Source organism: Rosa rugosa, chromosome 3 (genome assembly GCF_958449725.1).
Source record: "Rosa rugosa chromosome 3, drRosRugo1.1, whole genome shotgun sequence".
NCBI lineage: Eukaryota > Viridiplantae > Streptophyta > Magnoliopsida > Rosales > Rosaceae > Rosa > Rosa rugosa.
In genome coordinates this window covers 58,045,997-58,069,401 of record NC_084822.1, presented here as the reverse complement: position 1 = coordinate 58,069,401, position 23,405 = coordinate 58,045,997, and the positions used below count along the sequence as shown (strand labels likewise).

The following is a 23,405-nucleotide window of genomic DNA, read 5'->3' as shown; positions in this document are numbered from 1 at the left end:
TGGAAAGAAAGGCTTGTGCTTTATACTCGATCACCAAAAGAAAAAAGAAAGAGCTAGCGCTGCGCATGCATGTGGCAAGCTAGCTTCTCAATTATGTGCTATATCTGTATTATAAAAATCAAATTCAAAAAGTTTCCCTACTAATAACATATATATATATATATATATATATATATAAGGCCATTCCATTCCTTATAGTTTCATGTTCTGAGAACCCGACCGTATCCTTTTCTATTGCATGTCTGGCAAGTTGTTTTGGAAACCCATCAAGCCCTAGCTAGCTAATTCGATCAACTGTTCGGTCAAGAAAGAAAGTGGCCTCTAATAAACCAAAAACCTTACCTTTCTTTATAAATTACTAAATTACCAGCTCTAATTAATATATCATATCATACAACCCATCATATACACCACTAGGTTAATTATTTATTAAGCTGCTGGCTATTACCGCCGGCTCCATTTTATTCCTTTAGTTAATTCTGTCGTTAAGAATCGGACGGATTCAACTGTGGAATAAAGGAAATGTACAACATAGCTATTACATAAAGCCAGCTGCCCCGTGATCGATATTTAATTAAGCCACCAAACCAACGAACCAATAAATCGTTGAGGATTGATTGACGAAGCCAAATTAAATCAAATCGTATGTGCAGGAGATTTAGATGTTAGGCACAACTATGACAAACTTGTGTATGGTCTTTGTTGAGTTCTCACAAATTCGATTTCTGCTAACGCTGTGTTTAGTTTGTGGAAAGGAAAGGAATCATTTTCCTTCCATTGGGAAACTGGTTCCTGAGGGGGGAGGGGAGGAACCAATTTCCTCCTCTTTTTCCTTTCCTTTGGGAACCAGTTTCCCTTCCTTGACTGTCCCAAACACAGGAAAGGAAACACTTTCATTTCCCAATACCTAGATTCTGGGAAACAAACACAGCCTTAAGAGTGCAAAAGGAAAGGATCGGATATGCATAGGAATTTGTTGAGTTCTCACAAATTAATTTTTTGTAGACACAACTTTTGCATAGGAATCTAAAAGATTGACGGTTAAAATCGTTGAATTAGCCAATTAGGTCATACACTAATAGAAAACAGTAAAAATTCTCAAATTTTAAAAGCAAAAAGATCATTTCTAGAACATGCCTCATATATCTACGGGGAAAATCCTCAAATGATACCTGATCTATGTTCCAATGCACATTTTGGTACCTAAACTTTCAAAACTATCCTCGTAGTACCTCAACTATTGCTCCATTTCTCCATATGGTACTTCCATCCAATCTGCCGTTAACTTTGCCTATTAATTTTTTTTTTTTTTGGGAGATGAATGTCATCCTATAAGAATGAGCCACGTAGGCAAAGTTAACAGCATATTAGATATTGGAAGTACCATATGGAGAAACGACGCAATAGTTTAGATACCATCATGGTAGTTTTGAAAGTTTAGGTACCAAAATGTGCATTAGACAATAGTCCAGGTACCATATGAAGATTCTTCCCTATATCTACACACACACACACAAACACAAAGAGTAAAATTGGCCTCACATATTGTTTTTGTCGTTGTTAACTAAAATTGATTTTTACAGTACCATAGTAAAAAATGAGAGCTACGTGAAAAGAAAAATATATAAATTTTGTTTAGTATAACATGTATGTATCTTGTTAAGAATACATGAAGAAATCTTGTTCATTGTATAAATCATGTATAGTAACTCATTACCAAAAGAGGGAAGCAAGACAATTGAAAAGATCAAAATACATTTACTAAAGATGACTTACAAATTCAAAACTTGAATGCATAAGCAAGGTTTAAAGAGTGTTTACAGAATGTAATAGGAGAAAATAAAAGAAGTGTATACTAAGAATATTTTGCTCCTAAGTTTACAATGTTGTTGAAAGAAAAACGGTCTCAAATTGAGGGGAAATCCCTTCTAATATAGGGTGGGGTAACTACCAATCTACCATGCTGAGATTGACCAACTTGATTGAGAATTCACTATTCATAAATAGTATTTTGCATGATTGGAAACATTATTCAATAGGGTCTTGTATTTTATTTATTTTTTTATCGTGAAACTGATATTCATAAACCCAAAAGGCACATGGAGGCCCAAACAAAGCCAAGGGCAGGCAACAAACCCCTCAAAGTCAGAAATTCATAAGAATTAAGACATGAGAAAGATAATAACTAAAAACCAAACTAAAACTTAAAGGCCCAAGCAACTCAAAAAACTCAAGCCCTAATCAAAGCTTCTTCTTCATGTCCAACTTGCAGCCGCCATAGCAGATTCGTCACCAGAGCTCCGACGGAAATCGCGGGCAAGGATTGGGAACCAAAGGTGGTCTGCAGAGGTGAGGATACGGACAGAGCCGCCATACATTCTCCAGTTGACCGATTACGAGAAGATCTCGCATAAAAAGATAACAACAACCAAACCAAAATAGATCTTAGCAAAGAAACCTGAGATCTGAAGATGTGGTTGCAGAGGTGTACGAAGTCTTCCATGGAAGGACAAGGTAGACAAGAAGAAGGAGATTTGTTCACGGTTTGGGAATCTTGAGGAGCAAAGGAAGAACAAAAACTGAGAATGACCATGAGAACAAATCTCAGAGTCACTATGCCAAAAAGGCCTTCAGACGACAGAACAGTTCTGTCGTCTGAATGAACCAAAATATGTCGTCTAGTACGGTGTCGTGTCTTGGGAGTATCAGACGATAGAACACTTCTGTCGTCTGATTTTTCAGACGACAGAACTTGGGGGTATTAGACGACAGAACACTTCTGTCGTCTGATTTTTCAGACGACATAAACAAATAAAAATCTTGTGTCGTCTGATGAGTTTTGCATTTCAGGACCATTGCGATATGTATCTTTAAACGTAATCACACAACAGTTTTGTGTTGTATGAGAAACAAAACAACTACATTCTGATATAAATTCTATTGTGTGAAGCATATTTGCAAGACATATTTCTGTCGTCTGAGGTTATTAACATGACAAATATTTGTGGTCTGAATATCAAAGGGACTGTTGTTTTTCCATTCAGACTACAATTTTCTGTTGTACGAACGCCAAAAAGACAATACACTTCTAATTGATTTTTGTGTTGTTTGTGTGCAGTTGCAACCACACATTTTGGTGTGCTTTTGTTGTAGCTTGCAATTTGAGATAACACATATTAGTTGTCCCCGTTACAATTGGTATGCATACATTCTGGAAACTAAAATTGCCCATTCATGAAAGTACGAAACCATAAAATCTACATCCAAAATCATTCATTACAATTTCCATTAATCCACCATTGTCTCATATACACAAACCTAATCATGAATATCAATTCAAAATGACCCATATCTACTAATCTGGACATGCAGACAAGTCCAAATGCTTAAAGAAGGAAGAATTTCTACTAGACACAAGTTAATAAAAGAACTAGCTAGCCATACTGCTGTACCAGTTTCACAATCTGATCATGAATGGAATCACCCGAATCATAGAAGTGGTCATCGAAGACGGAAGGTATTCCGGGGTGCGTGAGTATATATGCATAACCCTGCAGATAATATGCACATAGAATGAAGTTATATCCTTGTTTTGATGGATCAGATATCATGCAACCAAGGACAAAGCAGTTTAGTAGAATAATAAACAAAATAGCAAAACATCAAGCCACATTACTCAAGTGTCCTTACCAAAGAAAAGAAAAGAAAAAAGCTTACCAAAGCATGATTAAATTTGTCTTTGCTATTGTGGGCATCCATGAAAATGATAGCCAGTAAATAAGGATCCATTTTCTTACAGCAAGCCAGCACAAAGAGCAAAATGATGTCTTACAGCCCTTTGAAGCAAATCAGAGAATAGATTAGAGAACATATTAGCTTGAAAGAAAACAACAAAAACCTTCAAACGACGAGCCCAATTAGAGCAAGAACATAGCAAGAAACAAGATGATACCTCATGACTAACAAACTAACTAGAAGCAAAATCTTGACATCGATTATATTTCAAACAAACATCTTTCATGGCTTTACGTGTTCCCTTATAAGAAAAGAATAAAATAAAAAATTTAAAAGCTTTCAAACACCATAGTAAGAATGCTAAAATAAAGCAACAAGTGCATATTGACCGAGAGTTGACTCTACTAGATCTGCTTTATTCCCAGCTAGTGCCATGACCATATTTGGATTGCCTTGTCATAAGAGAATGATCCAAGTAGATAGAATTAGCTATATTGAAAGACGCAAACTCGCATAGAAAGTTAGTATACAGAGTACAGCACCTAAACAAAACTGAAATTAAAGTTATAGCCTAAAATTGTTTAAAGCAGCCAAGGACTGAGTGAGTTTAGACAGCAAGAAACTGGAATTTTACCTTAGGTCACGTACCTCCGCCACTATGATCGAGCTGACAGAACCTCTCGTACAGAGAAACTATCTCCTGCTGCGAAACTACATAGGTCACGCACAGATCACACATCAATGACCTAATTAGTTTACCTTTGAAATCAAAGGCTTCTTGTTTATCTGAATACTCTGAGCTATAGAATCAATGAAAGTTTTCAAATGGCCAAAGACTATAACTTTACCACAAAAACCAACCGAAAATCAAACTCAAATCAGCAAACAACTTACCTCAAACCAGGCCAATTGATCACTACGATCAGAAACTCCAACACAAACAAAACCCCTGAAAGATTAAAACCCCTGAAAGTTCAAAACCAACGGAAACGGAAAACAAAATCAATTAACCCATGCACACACATGCAGCACAAATATTTTATGAACTACTAAAACAGAACAGCTGATACGAGGCTGCAAATACACCACCAATATGGAGAGAAAATAAAAAGGAAAATTACCTTTTGTAATACCATCTTGAACTCCAGGAGCTCATTGTATGATTGTCGAAGTCTTTCACTATTAGAGTTCATTTCAATTAGCTCATGTTCGTGCTCACCAAGTTGAAACTGGAATTAAGAAATACAAACATGAATGTTATCAGTTTACAAGAAATTGCTCCATGGATAAGGGTGCAATTGGTTAGTGCCATTTTAAACAATATGTTCCAGCTTAACATTACTATTACTCTTGCAAACTTAAAACTCAGAGGGAGGGAATACAGACAGAGAAAGAGGAAGAACAATGCTAGAGCAGCGATATAGAAATAGACCTCTAATTCCTCCAACTCAATATCTGGTTGTGAAACTGGACGTATAGACCCAAGCAGACCAGCTTTACTGATTTGATCCTTAAAAAAGCGCAGCTTTCTTGACATCTCTGCACATCGCTTCACCTATGGAAATCCTCACAAAAATAGAAACAAATAAAATAAATAATATTGCTAACTGTGAACAACTTTGCCACCAACTATAGAATTATGATGATAAAACAATCATCAGTAACTTTTCAATGAAGTTGGTTTCAACTTCCAGATGTCATCAGAATTACGAATTTTATAAGTACATAAACAGTTTTCAATTAGTGTAGATTGCAGGTGGAGAAAACATACTATAGAATCATGCCCTAGTTTAAAATCCATAAATTGTTATCTTTGTTAAACAAGCACAATGGGAGCATACACAATCAAGTTTTAAATGTTGGACAACAGAGTAATCAATCGCTTACTTATTCTTCTAGATCGCTACTTAAACTTCATGTCATGCAAGTAAAAAAACTGGTAGACTTGTTACACTCAATACCAAGGAAATTGCAAAAACCGGGCATTTAACATACGAGTATATACAAACATTCTGAAAACTGAAAATGTGAAACTATTTAAGCAAGATGCTGCTGTCCAAAACATTGACATTGCAACTGTAGTCAAAGAGATCAAGTGGATACCTGATTAACAAAGGTTAGCTGGAAAGGGCTTTTATCAGCATTTAACTGCAAAAGAAAAGGGAAAAGAGAAAAAGAACATGACCATGAGTATATCAGTGCACATCAAAGAGACTGTATTTCAAATTCCTATGAAGAAACTATTAACCAGATACCAGAAAAAAAAAAAAAAAATTTCAGTGTTTTCTTAGCATGTTTCAAATGCAAAAAATACATGAGTTGTGGCCCTAGAAAAGGGGACAAAACTTTGTTGTTATATACCTTGTGCAGCTAGATAGCTTCCACATTTGCACTATACTCCAAGACAAACACTGGTAAAAGTAGAATATTTACAAATCACAAAAATGAAGCGACTTTTTTTATTTTGGCCAAATGATTTTAGGGACAGTTTATATTGCCTTGATATCCACCATTGAGCTAATAATATTGAGAACTTGTTCCCTTCAATTACTCATTTATAACAAAAGAAAATGTAAAATTTGAAGTCATGAAGTAGTTAGGTCCAACAGCAAGTCCAGTACATACTCAGTTTAATGCAAACTACCAGCAAAATTTTCTATATACTAGTTATAAATATTAGAATAATAAAGTTTTAAGATAGTGATTAATATCTATGTACATCAGCACCGTTCTTGTATCATTTTGAAAACTATATCATGAATGACTAATTAATCATACTCGTACACAAAATTTAATTTCTAAATAGATATGATAGTGTATATAACCCCACTTAGTGTTCAATAAATTAAATCCGGGAACATTAAAATTGCAAAACAATCCGCAATAAATATCGATGTGCAGAATACCCATCTACTGGATGGCATAGATATGGGTGACTTGTCAAGTAAAGTGGTCGGTACCGTTCAATTACCCATCTACTGGATGGCATAGATATGGGTGACTTATCAAAAGTTTAATAACGAATAGAGAATCAAAAAAGTTGACGGCGAAGAGGTCGGTACCGTTCGGCGGCCTAGAGATGCGTGCCGAGAATCCATGGCAGAGCGAAGGCGAGGCTAAGGATCCTCCTTACAGCCTCTGCACGGCGTTTCCGGCTTTCTGTTTTTCTTTTGTTTCAATTCCAGACTATAGAGAGAGTTACAAGTTTTAACGGTCAGCAAGGCCCAAATGAATAACAGCAAAGTGGTCGACACTCCTCACCACTTTGCCTTCCCTTCGCCCCACGCGTCCAGGCCTGGTCGCACCTCCTCCAGCCACGCCTCGAAGCATTGCCTTTGCGAGAGAGATTTCATCAATTTCAATATGCAGTAAGAAAAATCATGAGAAAAATGTAAGAAACCAGACAAACCCCAAAATCAGAAGAACCCTAAATGCCCAAATTAAAAAAACCATTGTTTTTGGGAGAGCAGCCTTCTGGGGATTGGATCTGAACGGAGGGTTGAGCCGGAAGAGGAAGAGGCGGAGTTTGGGGCATGTTGGTTTTTGATTGAGAGTGATTGCGGTGGCTGTTGGGGAGGTTGCGGGGTTTGGGGAAGGAAATGAGAGAGATGGAGAGGAAGACGGGGTTTTGCTGAAGGACACAGAGTTTTAGACAGAATTTGTAGGAATGAAAAAAACACGAAGGATTTATGTTATGCCAAAAGAGACCTAAAACAAAAAAAGTCAAACTCACCTTATTCAGACAACACTTATATGTTGTCTGAATATCACCCTATTAATTAGTCAACTATAAGGTTTGGGCGCTTAAGAGGGAAAAGACTCAACTTGTTGGAGGGAAATCTAAAATTTCTGCTAGGTTTTTTCCCATCTTTTCAAACAACATATAAGTGTTGTCTGAATGCTTACCATTTATCCAAATTTGAGATATGAAATCACCACCTTCTACAACTACACAAATGTGTTATCTGAATGCTCACCATTTTTCCAAATTAAACCAGTATGATTTTAGTGTATATTCAGACGACAGAAAAGAAAATTATGTCGTCTGAAAAACTCAGACGACATAAAACAAAACTTATGTTGTCTGATGCGTGTCGTCTGAAGGCCTTTTTGGCATAGTGAGTATATCTTAGAGATTCAAATCTAAGATTTAAAAACACATTTGATATGAGAGGACTAAAATCAGAAGCAAAAGAAAAGGAAAAAAAGGAAAACAAATCACCACTTGGGTGAGGAATCACCACAGAGGATGAAGGATCACCAGATGGGTGAGGGAAAACAAAGAAAAATAGGTTGCTGTAGAGATGAGAGAGATTGGGTTAGAGAGAAGCTCCTGCTTCTCTCTCTAACGGGAACAGTAATAGGGTCTTTTATCATCCTGAAACTTTCTGCATGGTATATATGGAGCTAAACAATGATTCGTGAACAGGATGACGCTGCTAAAGATGGAGATGAACATGAATAGTGTTTTGCTTGATTGGAGGCACTCAATCAGTAATAATAAGGGTCTTGACTATCATGAAATTCTTCTGCAAAGTAATCTACCCATCTCTTCGTCTTTGGCTTAATTTTCTGAAGATGAAGCCAAACAAGATTTATGAACTAGAATTATGATCACACATACATTATAGTAGCTAAGATGAGTGCTAGCTAGATATGTTTAATACTTTATTTGTTTATTGATTTGGCCTTCACTCTTCACAGAAAAGTAGGGCTGTCAATTCCGACACGACCCGATAACACGACTCAAAACCCGCACAATTAAAAAGCGGGTCAGCCACGGGTCAACCTATTATGACTCATTTAATAAACGGGTCGGCCGCGGGTCAACCCGCCAACATGAAGTGAACCTGTATAACCCGATTATGCATACTTTTTCTTGAAATTTTGGACGTTGGGAGTATTTGATCCTAGGATTGGAAATTTTGAAATATTTTGCTTCATTATTATTGGATTTAATTATTTATGAATTATATATAATTATTTATATTCTTCGTCTTATGGAGTTTTTAGTGAATTTAATTAATTTATGCATTTTTTTAGTTAATTGGGTCGCAGTGTTAAGCCTTAAATGGGTCATTTTGTCCAACACGACACGACCTATTTATTAAATGGTTTAAGTGGGTTGGAAACGGGTAACCTGTTTAAGAAATAGGTTGGGTTTGAGTTTAAATTTTCAACACGATTAGTAAATGAGTTGGGTTTGGGTTTGTCTCTTGTGACACGACATATACCTTGACCCGACACGACCCATTGACAGCCCTACAGAAAAGCAAACTATCTGTCTTAATTGTCATAAATTGGATTGATATCAAATAATTTTCTTGGGCAAGGTATACCTTCTTCAATTATCATCTTTATAACCCTTTCATTAACCCCTAATTTTCTTAATTTTTGGTTTACATATGAAATCAGATCGAGACACCGAGCATGTATAGGTAATAAATAAAAGTCGATTTATACCCTGTATGATTGTGACTTTTTTTTTTTAGGAGAAAGAAGAAAATTACAACGAAAAGCCCCTCGGGCAACCAAAGCTAAACTTGTCCCAGTAAGGGCAGGGAGCGCCAAAACAGGGAGACACTGCAACCAAACTCTAGGAGACGAGCCTGATCCCGTAGACGTAACAGCATCGGTTAAGAAGTTCGCTTCCCGAAAAACATGAGAGAAGGAGATGCTTGTGAAGGAATTAGCAATAGAAGCTATGTCTTTGAGGAGAGATTTTAACATCCAGGGACCTTCACACTTGAGGTTGACACAGTTGATGATTAGGGACGAGTCACCCTCCACTAAATATGGTCCAGGTTGAATCGCTTAGCAGCTAACAGGCCATCCTTTAGAGCTATACATTCAGCCAAAGGAACCGTTGAAGATCCAATTGACCTCGAACCAGCAACAATGGGGTCACCAAAGTGGTTTCTAATAACAAAGCCCGTAGCAGCCTGGTTGGAAGAAGAAATAGACCCATCAAAATTGAGCTTGACGAAGTTTTCAGGCGGCGGGTGCCATTTAATGACTTCACTTAAGCTATTGGAAGTCGTAGCAGAACGGGGGTTGTGGGTCCTGTAGGCAGCACAAAAGGAGGCTGAAGCATGCACTACAGAAGCCGGACTGAACCCCGAATCCCTGAACAAAACATCATTACGCTTTTTCCATATTTGCCAACAAAGAAGCAAACAATTTTCCAAAGCATCCATTGGTGCATTCTGAAACATGTAAACAATCCAATCATCAAAACAATTAAAGGTAGTAGGGCTCTGATTCAGATTAGCCATAGACCAAACATCCCAAACTTTTGGGCACGATCGAAAAATATGATCCAAATTTTCCACATCATTATTACACAGGCCACAAATAGGATTGATACTAGAAGTCTAGAATTGAAGCGAGAAAGTCTTGCTCTTGTTTTTAGTCTATCTCTAACAAGAAGCCAAGCAAAATGTTTTGCTTTTGGTGGTATATTGAGCTTCCAAATTTTGTTCAGCAAATTAGCCTTAGGGTGAACATTCTGATTGCATTGAGACCAAGTGGCCGATTTGATGGAAAATTTCCCATCAGAAGTCGACCGCCAGACAAACTCATCTTCCTTGTCAGAAAATGGAAGATTAACAAAGGAGATATCTCTAACAATCGAGGACTCTAAATATTGAGAGAGTTTTTCAATATTCCACACTCCATTAACTAAATAGTCTGAAACAGACTCGTCTAGATCTATAGAGGCTCTGCTAGTCGCATCAACCAGCTGAATCAAGGGGAAATCATAGATCCAATTGAAGGTCCAAAATTTTATGTTATGACCATTCCCGATAATCCATCTCATTCCTTTCAGAATAATATCTCTAGAGTCCAAAATACCCTTCCAAGCAAACGACTGATGAGATTGCTTAGGAACCTCAAAAAAGGAGAACCTACGAAGGTATTTTTTCCTAACAATCTCCACCTACCAGTTATTTGGATCTGTAATAACTTTCCAACCTAGCTTGGCCAAAGCCGCTTTATTAAAACAAGAAACCGGTCTAATACCAAGCCCTCCTTTAGACTTCGGCAAGCAAACTTGCTCCCAAGCCACCGGAGGAGAACCAGAGCTGCCCCAAAAGAAATTCCTCATTTCCTTCTCTATGGACTTTAAAACAAAATGAGGGCATTTAAAGCAAGAAAGAACATGGATAGGCACAACAGAAGCGCTCGACTTTAGAAGAGTGAGACGCCCAGCCCTAGACAGTGTGGAACTCTTCCAACCACTAAGCTTTTTTGAAATTCTAACAAGCAACTCTTTAGCATTCAGGGGATCTTTCCAGAAAATAATGTTATGAACACCTAGATATTTGCCTATAGTAGTTCGATGTTGAATACCCAAAATATTAGCAATATGGAGTTTAGTTGAAGCATTTAAGTTAGAGGAGAAATAGACAGAGGATTTATCTGAATTAATGTGCTGCCCAGAGCAAGCAGCAAATCTAGAAAGAATCCTTGTGATATTCCGAGCAGCTTTAGGAGAGCCCCTACCAAAGATCAGACAATCATCCGCAAAAAGAAGGTTAGAAACTCGAACACCATTCGGCGAAGAAAGTAAACCAACATGGTGCTTAGAAGTAGTAGATGCTGCATTAAGACTTCGAATTAAAGGTTCCGTACAAAGAATAAAAATGTAAGGAGAGATTGGATCTCCTTGTCTAAGACCCCTCGAGGGTTTAAAGTGTCCCTTAGCCTTACCATTAATAAGAATTGAAAAAGAGACTGAGGAGACACATTCCATAATCAGATCAATCCATTTAGAACTAAAACCGAACTTCGATAAAACACAACAAATGTAATTCCAATCAAGAAAGTCATAGGCTTTCTCTAGATCGAGTTTGACTGCCATTGCACCATGTCTAGCCTTCATCTTATTAAAAGAAGAAAAGATTTCGTGAGCTATCAGAATGTTATCTGTAATCGAGCGTCCTAGCGCAAAAGCTCCTTGATTCTTGGAAATACATTTTGAAAGTAAAGGTTTAAGGCGAAAAGCTAAAATTTTGGAAATGATCTTGTAAATGACGTTACAGAGACTAATGGGTCTAAAAAGATTTACTAACTCAGGTTTCTCAACTTTCGGGAACAAAGCAATGTTGGTATGATTAATTAGTTCTAGAGAGAAAACATTATTAAAAAAATCGGAAACTAAATCACAAACTTTCACTACTAGAATTTTTGCCTTAGACATCGGCCAGAAACCGATGTTAAAAAAAAAATTGTCCGATGTCTTAGTGGGTGATGTTAAAGATCATGAAAACCCAGACATCGGTTGTTAGCCGATGTTAAAAATGCATTTGCACATCGCTTTCCTTTAAGCAACCGATGTTTAAAATGACTCCACACATCGCTTTCCTTTAAACAACCGATGTTTAAAATGCTTCTACACATCTCTTCCTTTTAAGGAACCGATGTACATTTTCTTTACTAACATCAGTTTACAATCTGCTATTATAGAACTGATGTTCTTAGTCATTTATAACATCAGTTTATTATCTCATGTTGTTGTCTTTTCATTCTTTTTGCTTCAATTTCTAGTTTAATGGTGATTTGCTCCCTACGTGCATAAATCAGTTTTTTTCACTAGAAAAATATCACAATGAGAATACAAGTTGTAACCAAAAGAAAATTCTCTTTAATACTATTTTGAAAAAACAAATACAAAGAGTAAGGAGAAGGGGACATATATATAGCCTAAACTTCTCCATATACAACAACAACAGAAAAGAACAAGATTGAAGTCTCCGAAATAACATGGGAACAATCCGTGGGGCTGGTAAACATTAAATATGAGATAAGGTAATGCACAAATAATCCCCCACCTCCTCGGATAGCATGTCATTGTTCTTCATTGCATTCAGCCAGAAACAGGACAGTTCTTTCCCTGCAATTTGTCTAAAGCAACAACAAATAAATTCTCATTGTCAAAGAACAAACAGTTACTAAATGAACCACCAATACTGTACATTCAGCTTCCTGCATAGCTGTGAAATAGATCAATAATGCAATTCAATTTTAGGAAAAAGAGATGAAAGAGATAACAATAAGCTAATCATTCGTATAATAGTCATAAATCAGCCACGAATACATCATTACCAAATGCCAGGGTGCCTACTACTATATGACTTGTGTGCATACATTTTTGTAGAGAGGTTCGTAAAGCTTCTGATATTTTCCTTCCAACACAGCTCTCTCTCTCTTAAAAATATTGTTTTCAGTAGATCCTGATGCCCTACGTACATGCATGAATTATGGGAATTTTGGAAAGAATACTTAATCATTAGGCTTAATTATTTTTTTGTAAGAATTATCTCTAATATATTTACCCAAACAATTTAAGTTTATCATGCAGTAGCTTTTGTAAAAACCAAACTAGAATTTTAATTATATAGTGACGACATCAGAACTAACCAAATATTGCAAACAATCTCTCTTTCTCGCTGCTGGAAAAGTTTACTTGACAAAAGAAACTTTCCTTGAGACAAAAAAGAAGAAGCACAATCTGCCAAAAATATAAATCAGATACATCATACATATATGTATTACCTTTTTCCCATTCACTTGGTGCCATTAGTGGATGATTTCATCTCGAATTGTTGAACTGTACATGGCACCAGAAACATGTCATTGGATTTATATTTGAAAGAGATGATATGTAGCTTCTCATGAATTATCAAATATGAACTACACATGTCATAACACGACAGAATCTGATTGACATTTGTTTATACTCAATCTATGTTATTCTTATTCAAGCATTCTCTAATCAACGTTGGCCTTTTTCATCTCTATAGACTCTAATTATGTTAGATTCCTTCCCTGCACTCTCAATTACAACTTCACAAGTCCTAGACATAAATAAAGGCTGAATCTAGTGCACTCTAATATGCTGTCTCGTGAGTAGTTAGCTGTGATTAGACTGAGCAAAATTCACAATTAACCAATTCATCGAAATCATTGTTTCAAAAAGCTGTACTTCCTTACAAAATGTCATAACCCCGGTGCATCTGACTTAGGACGTCTGCGGCCTGTCAACAAACACATCAAAGCTCATGAAAGCCTCTTTATCATGCTCTGTGATCTATTCAAGGAAACAGATGATCATATATCCCCACAATACATTCAAAAATGTGAGTACAGAGATATGGCATATAATTGGTACCTCCTTAGCAAGCACTTCATTATTTTTCAGTGTATAAAGCCTAAAGTTATGCCTCTCTTCTGCATTAAAGACATAAGTCAACATAATGCTCAAGTATAGTTCATGAGCTATTAAGATTCGACTTTGGAGGAGGTACCTTGCAAACGCTTTTGTTTAGCTTTCAGTGCAGCTCTCTCCTCAAAAAGATTTTGTTTCCAGGACCTTGAGTTGGCCCTGCAAAAAGAACAATGGGAAAGGGTACTCCTAAGCTATATGGATGAACACAATGCCAGTAGTGCTGATCCACCAGTTTATTCTCAAAGGTGTTATATAAATTACACTTTCAAATTTAGAATTAGGCTCAGAAAGTTCAGAATAAACTTAAAGCTAAGAAAGATAAATCTTAAAAGAAGACCAACCTGTTTTTCTGTCAAAGCCTCAATGCGGGTCTTCAGCTCGGGTGATTCCAATTTGTTAGAATGCAATCCAACCAAGGTCTGAAGCATATGCGCAAAAAAAAAAAAAAACACCATTAAACATTATCAACAAGAACATACAACTTAATCGACAAATTGGGAAACAAAACGAAACCCGGAAACTACATAGAATCAAAATTAAAGAAAATCAACCTCCTTTCCATAGAGAGAGATGGAGGAGAGAGAAACTGGATCTGGAAGACTCTTTCCTCCGTCATCGATCTCCGACCACCAAGGTGGACTCACCGCAGCCACCATCTTCTTCGCCTTCCTCCGACGAGTCAACGGCAGACTGCACGTCCTCCGGTCACGACTAGAAGCAAGGTCACATAGTTCTGTTCAGTCCACCTTCGAGATAAGCCACAATTCTGTGGGTGAGGTAAAGTTAGAAACTGATTATGTTCAATTTTGTTCCCCGCCTACGCGAAATTTTTTAACTTTGTCTCTCTGCCCCGCCTACTCGAAATTTTTTAACTTTGTCTCTCCGCCATTTAAAAATTTTTCGAATGAAAGTATAGACATCAGTCAACAGTAATAACTAATGTTAAATATACAAATAGAAATCGAATTTTCAGAAACCGATGTTAGAATGATTTTTTACATCGTGTGAAATCTGGACCGATTTAAATGACGTGATGTCTAAGGCCAAAATTCTAGTAGTGTTTATTCATAATAATATCCCAGTTTTTGTGAAAGAAGCAGGCATTAAGTCCATCCGGTCCAGGGGCATTTAAGCCTCCAATAGAGAAGGCAGCCCGCTGCATTTCTTCTTCAGAGACTGGTCTAAGCAAACAAAGATTATCTGAATCCGAGATAATAGAATCAATTGAATTCAAAAAGTCTTTATCCGGAAGAGAATTGCCACGAGAAGACTTGTACCTATTCATGAAGCTTTGAACAAAAACATAGCTAATATCATCATGGTTAGTAAGCCACACATGCAAGTCATTTTTAATTCCTGTAATACGATTTCTCTTTTTTCTAATAGTAGCAGTGGTATGGAAAAATTTTGTATTCTTATCCCCAAGGGCAAGCCAGTTAGCTTTGGCCCTCTGAGCCCAATACAATTCCTCATTTTGCTGGACCTCCAAGAGGGCATTTGTCAAACTCTGAACTTTATTCCTTAAAAAATAAGAATTGGGATAGTTCATAAATTGAAGCTGATAGAAGGCTATATCCTTCTCCAAAGTAGAGTACTGATTCCTAAAGTTCCCAAACTGTTCTTTGCTCCAATGACTGAGGTGAAAGCAAAAAAGCTTTAGAAATACACTTAAAATTCTTAATAGGGTTGGAATCCAAAGTCTGACTCCAAAATTTCTTGACTAAGTCAGGAAACTCCGGGTGAGATTGCCAAATGGCTTCAAATTTGAGACTATTAGTCTTAATAACCCTAACAGGAAGAGTAGTCAAAACAATAGGTCCATGATCGGATCCAGAAATAGGGAGATTTTCTAGAGTAGCAAAAGGGAATAAATTCAGCCAATGTGGGTTAGCCACCACTCTATCCAAACGCTCAAAAATCAGAGACTGATCAGAATGCTTATTTGACCAAGTGAAAGGAAGTCCTTCAGCCGAAAGGGAGCAAACATTAATGGAATTCAGAAAATGAATAAAATTGCGCATTTAAAATGAGGAGGGATTGTTGCCTCCAGATTTTTCTTCAGTATAAGTAGCATTATTAAAAGGGACTGAACGCGGAATACGCGTTGAAATTCAACTTCAAAGCTTCAAACAATATGGCGGAGTACGAAGCACTCATCGTCGGCCTACTCCTTGCCATCGACACAGCGTCAACATATTCAGCGACTCTCAATTAGTCGTTAACCAGATCAACGACAGCTTCCAAGCCAAGGACCAGCAGTTAGCGGCATATTTGGGGTGCATAAAAACGTTGCTTAAAAAGTTCAAATTTCACACCATCACACAAATCCCCAAGGAAAAGAATGCCAAGGCTGATTCACTGGCGAGACTGGCAACTGCCCAACCACATCAAAGTCCAGCAGACACAAGGGTGGAATGCCTTGACAGACCAAGTATCACAAAAACCCTGGCGGAGATCTTCAGCATTGAGGTCAGTCCCAGCTGGATGGACGAGATCATCGCATACAAGCGCAGCGGCACATTGCCGGAGGATAAGGTCCAGGCGAGACAGCTCAAACAGAGAGCAACCCACTATAACATCCAGAATGGCAAGCTTTACCGCCAGGGATTCACCCATCCCAACCTCCGCTGTCTAACCCCGGAAGAGGGAAAGGTTGTTCTAGGAGAGATCCACGGCGGAGAATGTGGAAACCACTCGGGCGCCAGATCCTTGGCCAACCGCACAATGCGACAGGGCTACTTCTGGCCCACACTTTGTGATGACGCCCGGCGGATTTCAAGGTCTTGCCACAAATGCCAGCAGTTGCAGATCTCCCACATGCACCTGCAGAACCGCTGTCAATCATCATCGGCCCATGGATTCACTCCACGTGGGGCCTCGATTTGATGGGAAAGTTCCAAACCGCCAAGGGCCAGTTCAAGTACATCATTGTTGCCATCGACTACAACAGCAAGTGGATAGAGGCGGAGCCACTGACGACAATAACTACCGCCAAGGTAATTCACTTCCTCTGGAAGAACATCTACTGCCGCTATGGTGTCCCACATACAATCATTACAGACAACGGCACGCAGTTCAACAACAAGGAACTCATCTCCTTTACCGCCAACTTGGGCACCAAGTTGAGTTTTGCATCTGTCGCCCATCCCCAAACCAACGGCCAGGTTGAAGCAGCAAACAAGATAATCAAGAAGTTGCTAAAAAAGAAACTCGACGACGCCAAGGGTTTGTAGGCGGAGAAACTTCCAGAGGTTCTATGGGCCATCCGGACAACTCCAACCTCCGCCACCGGCGAAACACCCTTTTGTATGATGTTCGGAACATAGGCTATCCTACCCATCGAGGTCACTCAACCTCCCGCTAGGGTCGAAGGCTACTGCCCAGAGACCAACAGCGACGACATCAACCTGGACAGGGACCTCCTAGAAGAAAAAAGACACAAGGCCCACTTGCACAACTTGCAAAACAAACAGCGGGTATCGCGTTTCTACAACGCCAGAGTCAAGGCCCGGAACCTCCAATTGGGGGACTGGGTAATGAAGGAAGTCATTCCACCGCCAACAAAACTCCGTCCAACTTGGGAAGGTCCATACAAAATTGTGGAAGTAGTTAGCCCAGGCACCTTCTACTTAATGGGCAAGGATGGCGTCACGTCGACCCACCCTTGGAATACCGAACATCTCCGGTATTACTACAAATAGACTTACCGCTACCCAGGAGCATCTTGACTTAGCTAAATTTTTGTTCAATATTTAGCTAAGGGAAGCTACCCAACGGGTACTACCCCGCTTTTGTACACGCTGGTCAATCAGCTATCAATGAAACGAGGAATTATTCAAACCATTGTTCCCAAGTATAGCACCGAGGGCAACTGGCAACGCCAGCAATCGTCAGCGGACCACGTCCGCTACGCGGTGCACTTGGACCAATCTTGATCCCTTTAATGTTTCATTGATTGGCAAAAGAAAATCCTAAGTCAAAACCCTAGCGGTACAAGCACATCATGACAAACACCAAATTCAAAAACTTCATTCCATTTCAAAATATTTGTTACAAGTTGTTATGCCTCAGCGGCTACAAAAGAAAAAGAGAAAATATAGTAAAGCTTTTAGACATTAACAATCCCCAAATTGGAAGGCGCGTGGGGCGCGTACCATTTTTTAAGATCCTCTTGTGCCTTGTATGATTGTGACTTTGATACTATTGTTTTTTTACTTTTTTTAAGACCATAAAATAAGGGCTTTAAGAAGAGCACTTTCGTAGAGAGATCCTCTTCCGCTCATCCCCCATCCATTCTTCCCTTCCCGACGTGCTTTCGTGGTCACTCTCAGACTTCCTATCAAGATCTATCAATCTCACCGTTTCTCATCCACCTCTTATTCCTCCCATCAATATTTTCCCTTTCTTTTCCTTGTTGTTGTTTTTCTTCTTCTCTTGATTTTCATATCTCATATTCTGCACGCTTCATGTGCACATCTTTCTCACCAATCAACTTTTTAAATGAAGGTTCACCAATTCGGTGTCGTATCATATATCTTACATCAGCATGTCGACGACTCTGCGCAGTCTTTCTCCATTCCTCTTTCTTTTTTATTTTTTTCTTTGGTTACCGTTATGGCTGGAAAATCCTTGTTTGGCGAGCTGGCTGATGGCATTAGTTGATGTTTTGTATGGTTTTGGGATTTGGATGATGAAATGCTTTTCATGATGGGATTTGCTTGAACGTTCTTGCAAATTAATTGGGTGATTTGGTTCCTTTCTCGGATCATGTTGGAAAGCTTGGTGACTATTTTGTGTCACCCGGAGGACTGGCAACTTTTGGCGGCGTCGGCAAACATTGCTGGTGTTTCCTTTCTTAGAGGATTTCCATCCGGGTTTCCTCTCTTAGAGGGTTTTCTCTTTTGATGAGCTATTATTGTTGTTGGGCTTGTTTTATTTTTCCTTTCAGTTTGTTTGTAATCTGGGCAGAAAGTTTATTTGGGCCTTTGCTTGTTTGTTTAATACAAAAAGGGTTTTTATCATTAGTAGGGTCTAAACTTTTTTGAACCGGAGAAGATAGTACCCAAACTTTCAAAAGAATCAATAGGTACTTTAACTTACAAAAACGCATCATTTAGGTAGGTCTGTTAACTTTCCATCAAATCTCAGTTAAAATTAGAGGTAAATTCGACATTTCAACGCACTTTTCACATGAAAAATACATTTATACTCTCAATGATTAGCCAAAAAAAAAACCATGAAATTTGAAAACCTACACAACCAATCCTAAATACCGGAGGAGAGACAGATATAGAGCTCCCATTTTTTTTTTTTTTTGCTTGAAGGATTTTAAAGAACAAGAAAAACAAAAGTATGTGAAATGTCTGTTTTGCCCTCAATTTTAACGGAGAGTGGATGGAGATTTGAGGGAAGTACCCAAGTGAAGCGTTTTTGTAAGTTGACTAAGTTCACGTATCTAATTAATCACTTTGAAAGTTAGGGTACTATTTTGTCCGATTCAAAAAAATTAAGACCCTACCCATGATTAGGGCTGTCAATGGGTCGTGTCGGGTTGGGTTCGTGTCGGGTCAAGGTATTTGTCGTGTTATGGGAGACAAACCCAAACCCAACCCATTTAATAATCGTGTCAAAAATTTAAACCCAAACCCAACCTGTTTATTAAACGGGTTACCCGTTTCCAACCCGTTTAACCCATTTAATAAATAGGTCGTGTCGTGTTAGATAAAATGACCCATTAACATTGTGACCCATTTAACTAAATTTGAAGTTTAAAATTGAATGTAGAGCATAATCCATAATTAAATTTGAAGTTTAAAATTGAATGTAGAGCATCGATCAAATCCTAACTTCCAAAGTCTTCTTCACTTTATTCAAAAACAAAAGCAAGTGATCACCACCTACAATTGGAAGCAAATCAAAATCAGTAGATTAAACTAGCATCAAACTCATACAAAACGTAATTAGGACACTAAAAGGAAGATCTACTTCCTCACAGTAAAAGAGTAAAGAAACGCTGCACAAGTAATTAACGTCACTTACCAAGAAAAAATGGTCACATGCTAATGAGTTTGGCATTATTTCTCTTAGCTTGGATGAGCAGCAGTAATGGAACAATCAACAGACTCATTATTACCATTGCTTATGCTTAATTTGGTAATATCTTCAGTCAAGTCGTCCAATTTAGGTGGCAAAGTATGAACATCAACTAATACAAATTATAAGAAGAAACAATAAAATCAATATATATGTCATAAAAAAAAATATGGAACTCATAAAGTTAAGTGTAAAAGAAATACCTTCTTCAGCAAATATCCAATCACGTGTGCAAATAAGAGCTTCAACAGTTTCTGATTTAAGTGCACTACGATATTGGTCAAGAACTCTACCACCAACACTAAATGCGGACTCAGAAGCAACTGTAGAAATTGGAATGGATAGTACATCACGAGCCATAATACATAATTCAGGATACCGAAATTGGTTCGCCTTCCAAAAGTGAAGGACATTCAAGTGTGTAGTCCTTGGCAGCCTTGGTTCATCTAAATACAATTGCAACGGAGTCTTTTGGGCAGAGAAAACAAATTCTTCACTTTCAAAGTCATCAAAATCCTACAATTACATAATGGCAGATTAATTAAGTCAACAAAAGTCAGAAAAATGTCTACTACTCCTACTGAACAGCAGACGAAAAACTAGTTAAAAACCTGATCAAAACTAATCATAAAACGATAAAAATTTATAGAGATGTAGTACACACACAGGACGTCCAGCACACAAAATTTCAGAATTTTTGGAGATAATTTCCTATTTTAAATAAATTCATAAAACAGGTAACATAATGTAAAGAACATAAAACAGATTTTATTTACCTTCATAACATCCATGCATTCTTTAGAAACCATTGCATCAGCAGCAAAAGTATGATTAGTATTTTGATTGCTTGATGATGATGTAGAGGCAGAACCCATTGAAGTAGAATGAATTTTCATGTACATATCAAAAAGAGAAAACAACTTGTCACGCACCCTTTTCATTTCAATGGAACCATTGCCATATAGCCGTCTATATGAAAACTCCACAAACTGCAACTTGTATCGAGGATCCAATATTACAGCAATTGCAAGAATCAAACTGTACTCAGACCAATACTTCTCAAATTTAGTGATCATTTGGGATGCCATATGACTCATAAACATATCATGATCTACCTTGGCCTTTCTCAAAGTATCTTCAACCACAAAGACTTGAGGGAAGTACAAATTAGATGTGGGATAATGAGTTCCAGAAAATAAGCAAGTAACATCATAGAACACCTTAAGAAACTTAGAAATCTTTTCCACCTTTTTCCACTCATCATGAGAAAGTGCATGCTTGTAGTTAGAGTCACTTAACTGCATATGAAGAAATGCACGTTGATAATAAATTGCACCATCAATCATAAGGAATGTAGAATTCCATCTAGTTGGTACATCTTGACGCAAGCCCTTTCTACATTCTAAATAAACTTGTGCAACACAATCCAAGAATTTTTGTTTCCTTCCTTGTGAACCCCTAACATACTTAATGCTTTCCCTAATTTTCACAATCGAACCATCAATTGCTTTCAACCCCTCTTGCACTATCAAATTAAGAATGTGAGCACAGCAGCGAACATGAAAAAACTCACCATCCATTAGAAGTACATTCTTTAGACTAAGTTGTCCCTTTAGCAACTCAACAAAACAATCATTGGCAGATGCATTGTCTAATGTGATAGAAAACAGTTTTTTTTCAATACCCCAATCCACCAACAACTTATAGATTTTTTCAGACAGAGCAACACCACTATGTGGAGGAGGCATAAAACTAAAATTCAATATTCTCTTTTCCAATTTCCAATCATCATCAACAAAATGAGCAGTGAGAGCAAGATAACCATCAGTTGCAATAGAAGTCCACAAATCAGAAGTCAAGCAAATTCTGCTAGGAATAGAAACTAGAGTGTTCTTAAGCTTCTTCATTTCTCTAGCATGCATTTTCATTACATCTTCCCTAGCAGTGTTCCTAGATATCAGCTTGATATCAGCACATACATAACTGAACAGATTTCTAATCCCAGCATACTCAACAAACTGAAAAGGCAAATCATGCATAACAATAGCTGCCACCAATAGTTCACGAAATGTATTAGGATCAAATCTAGCAGACCTTGTGATCAGAGACCCATCATCATTATGAGATACAACTAACTGCCCTAGGTCTAGAATTTTTTGTTTCACACAAGAAGCAATATGACGTTTCATATTTCCTGTCCCATACCTGCTAGAACACAAGTAAGTTATACCGCATCTTAGGCACTTAGCCCTTTGTTTATTATCCGGACCCAATGGAAGAACTTCAAACTTAGACCATACATTTGATGTGAGCTTTCTTCGCCTCTTATCAAACTTTGGAGATGTAGTATTTGCTTCTTGGTAATCATGCATCACATTCTCATTATTTTCAACAAGATCACCTTGAGCATTTTGAACATCTTGAGCATTGTCATTGATAGGGTCCATCTGCCATACATAATACAATATTAATAAGTAAACCAATTATATGCAAAGTAGAGAAAATAACAAGATGAATATGCTATATACTAATATACCTTTGCAGTTTGCAGAGAATCAATATAGAAGAAAATTTGATGCAGATGACCCGTGAGTGTTAGGGTTTGTGTGTTGATACAAGACCCAAACAAGAGAATTTATAGTGTTAACGGTAACCCTAGCTTAAAGTGAGAAAAAGACTTATTCAACCTTTATATGCATATATTATTATTTTTTTAAATGGGTCGTGTATGCGGGTTATATATATAATATAACCCAACCCATTTAATAAACGGGTTATATGGGTTCACTTCGTGTTGGCGGGTTGACCCGTGACCGACCTGTTTATTAAATGGGTCATGACGGGTTGACCCGCCGCTGACCCGCTTTTTAATCGTGCGGGTTCAACCCGCTTTATTTCGTGCGGGTTTCGAGTCGTGTTGGCGGGTCGTGTCGGAATTGACAGCCCTACCCATGATAATAACCCTTAAAAAATATCATTTCACTGCCCAAAAGAAAAAAAAGAGCACTTTGAGCTAAATTAATCTGTTATCTATGTAATATTTTTCTAAAATAGTAGTGCAAATTTGTAATTATAAGGTGGTCGCTGAGAAAAGAAGAAGCATATGCTGATGATATATATTAGGGCTGTCACTCGGTCGGTTCGAATCAGTTATAGATATTACCAACTTCAAAACCAAAGCTTTCGGTTTCAAAATTGAGTTACCAATTACCAACCAAAATTTTCGGTCTTTAATCATATCTACCAAATTCAGTATTTCGGTTTTCGGTATTACCAACTTTAGAACAACTAATTCTTTGTAACAAAAATTAGAATGAACAAAACTAGGTTTTTCAATTTTATAGTC

At 37.7% G+C, this 23,405-nt stretch overlaps 2 protein-coding genes and 2 long non-coding RNA genes across 4 annotated transcripts; all 4 read right to left on the bottom strand.

Annotated features, from left to right (window-relative positions):
* Positions 1-3,280: 3,280 nt before the first annotated feature.
* Positions 3,281-6,521, bottom strand: LOC133740359 (uncharacterized). The gene is made up of 8 exons (XR_009861157.1): positions 6,097-6,521; positions 5,839-5,883; positions 5,168-5,290; positions 4,857-4,964; positions 4,630-4,701; positions 4,370-4,446; positions 3,718-3,836; positions 3,281-3,551 (listed from the first exon to the last, which is right to left on the bottom strand). It is a non-coding gene; the product is annotated as an uncharacterized LOC133740359 (long non-coding RNA).
* A 3,003-nt stretch (positions 6,522-9,524) lies between these two features.
* On the bottom strand, positions 9,525-11,620 carry LOC133738016 (uncharacterized). Its single transcript, XM_062165457.1, has 3 exons — positions 10,748-11,620; positions 10,079-10,477; positions 9,525-9,941 (listed from the first exon to the last, which is right to left on the bottom strand). The coding sequence occupies exons 1-3, from the start codon at positions 11,618-11,620 to the stop codon at positions 9,525-9,527; spliced, it is 1,689 nt and encodes a 562-aa protein (XP_062021441.1).
* Positions 11,621-13,467: 1,847 nt separating this feature from the next.
* LOC133735716 (uncharacterized) lies at positions 13,468-14,724 on the bottom strand. Its single transcript, XR_009859234.1, has 5 exons — positions 14,518-14,724; positions 14,308-14,385; positions 14,046-14,122; positions 13,910-13,968; positions 13,468-13,828 (listed from the first exon to the last, which is right to left on the bottom strand). It is a non-coding gene; the product is annotated as an uncharacterized LOC133735716 (long non-coding RNA).
* A 293-nt stretch (positions 14,725-15,017) lies between these two features.
* Positions 15,018-15,987, bottom strand: LOC133738015 (uncharacterized). The gene is made up of 2 exons (XM_062165456.1): positions 15,716-15,987; positions 15,018-15,600 (listed from the first exon to the last, which is right to left on the bottom strand). The coding sequence occupies exons 1-2, from the start codon at positions 15,985-15,987 to the stop codon at positions 15,018-15,020; spliced, it is 855 nt and encodes a 284-aa protein (XP_062021440.1).
* Positions 15,988-23,405: the final 7,418 nt, after the last annotated feature.

Bases quoted from the DNA above. Each gene is read 5' to 3' on its own strand.
- LOC133738016 (XM_062165457.1), bottom strand. From the start codon at position 11,620: ATGAAGGCTAGACATGGTGCAATGGCAGTCAAACTCGATCTAGAGAAA. The intron at 10,478-10,747 runs GTTTCTTGTTTT...CCCTTGATTCAG, and splicing joins GAGGGCTTGGTATTAGACCG to CTGGTTGATGCGACTAGCAG. The intron at 9,942-10,078 runs GTAATAATGATG...TACATGTTTCAG, and splicing joins CAATCCTATTTGTGGCCTGT to AATGCACCAATGGATGCTTT.
- LOC133738015 (XM_062165456.1), bottom strand. From the start codon at position 15,987: ATGCGCAATTTTATTCATTTTCTGAATTCCATTAATGTTTGCTCCCTT. The intron at 15,601-15,715 runs GCAATCTCACCC...CTTTCACCTCAG, and splicing joins CTCAAATTTGAAGCCATTTG to TCATTGGAGCAAAGAACAGT.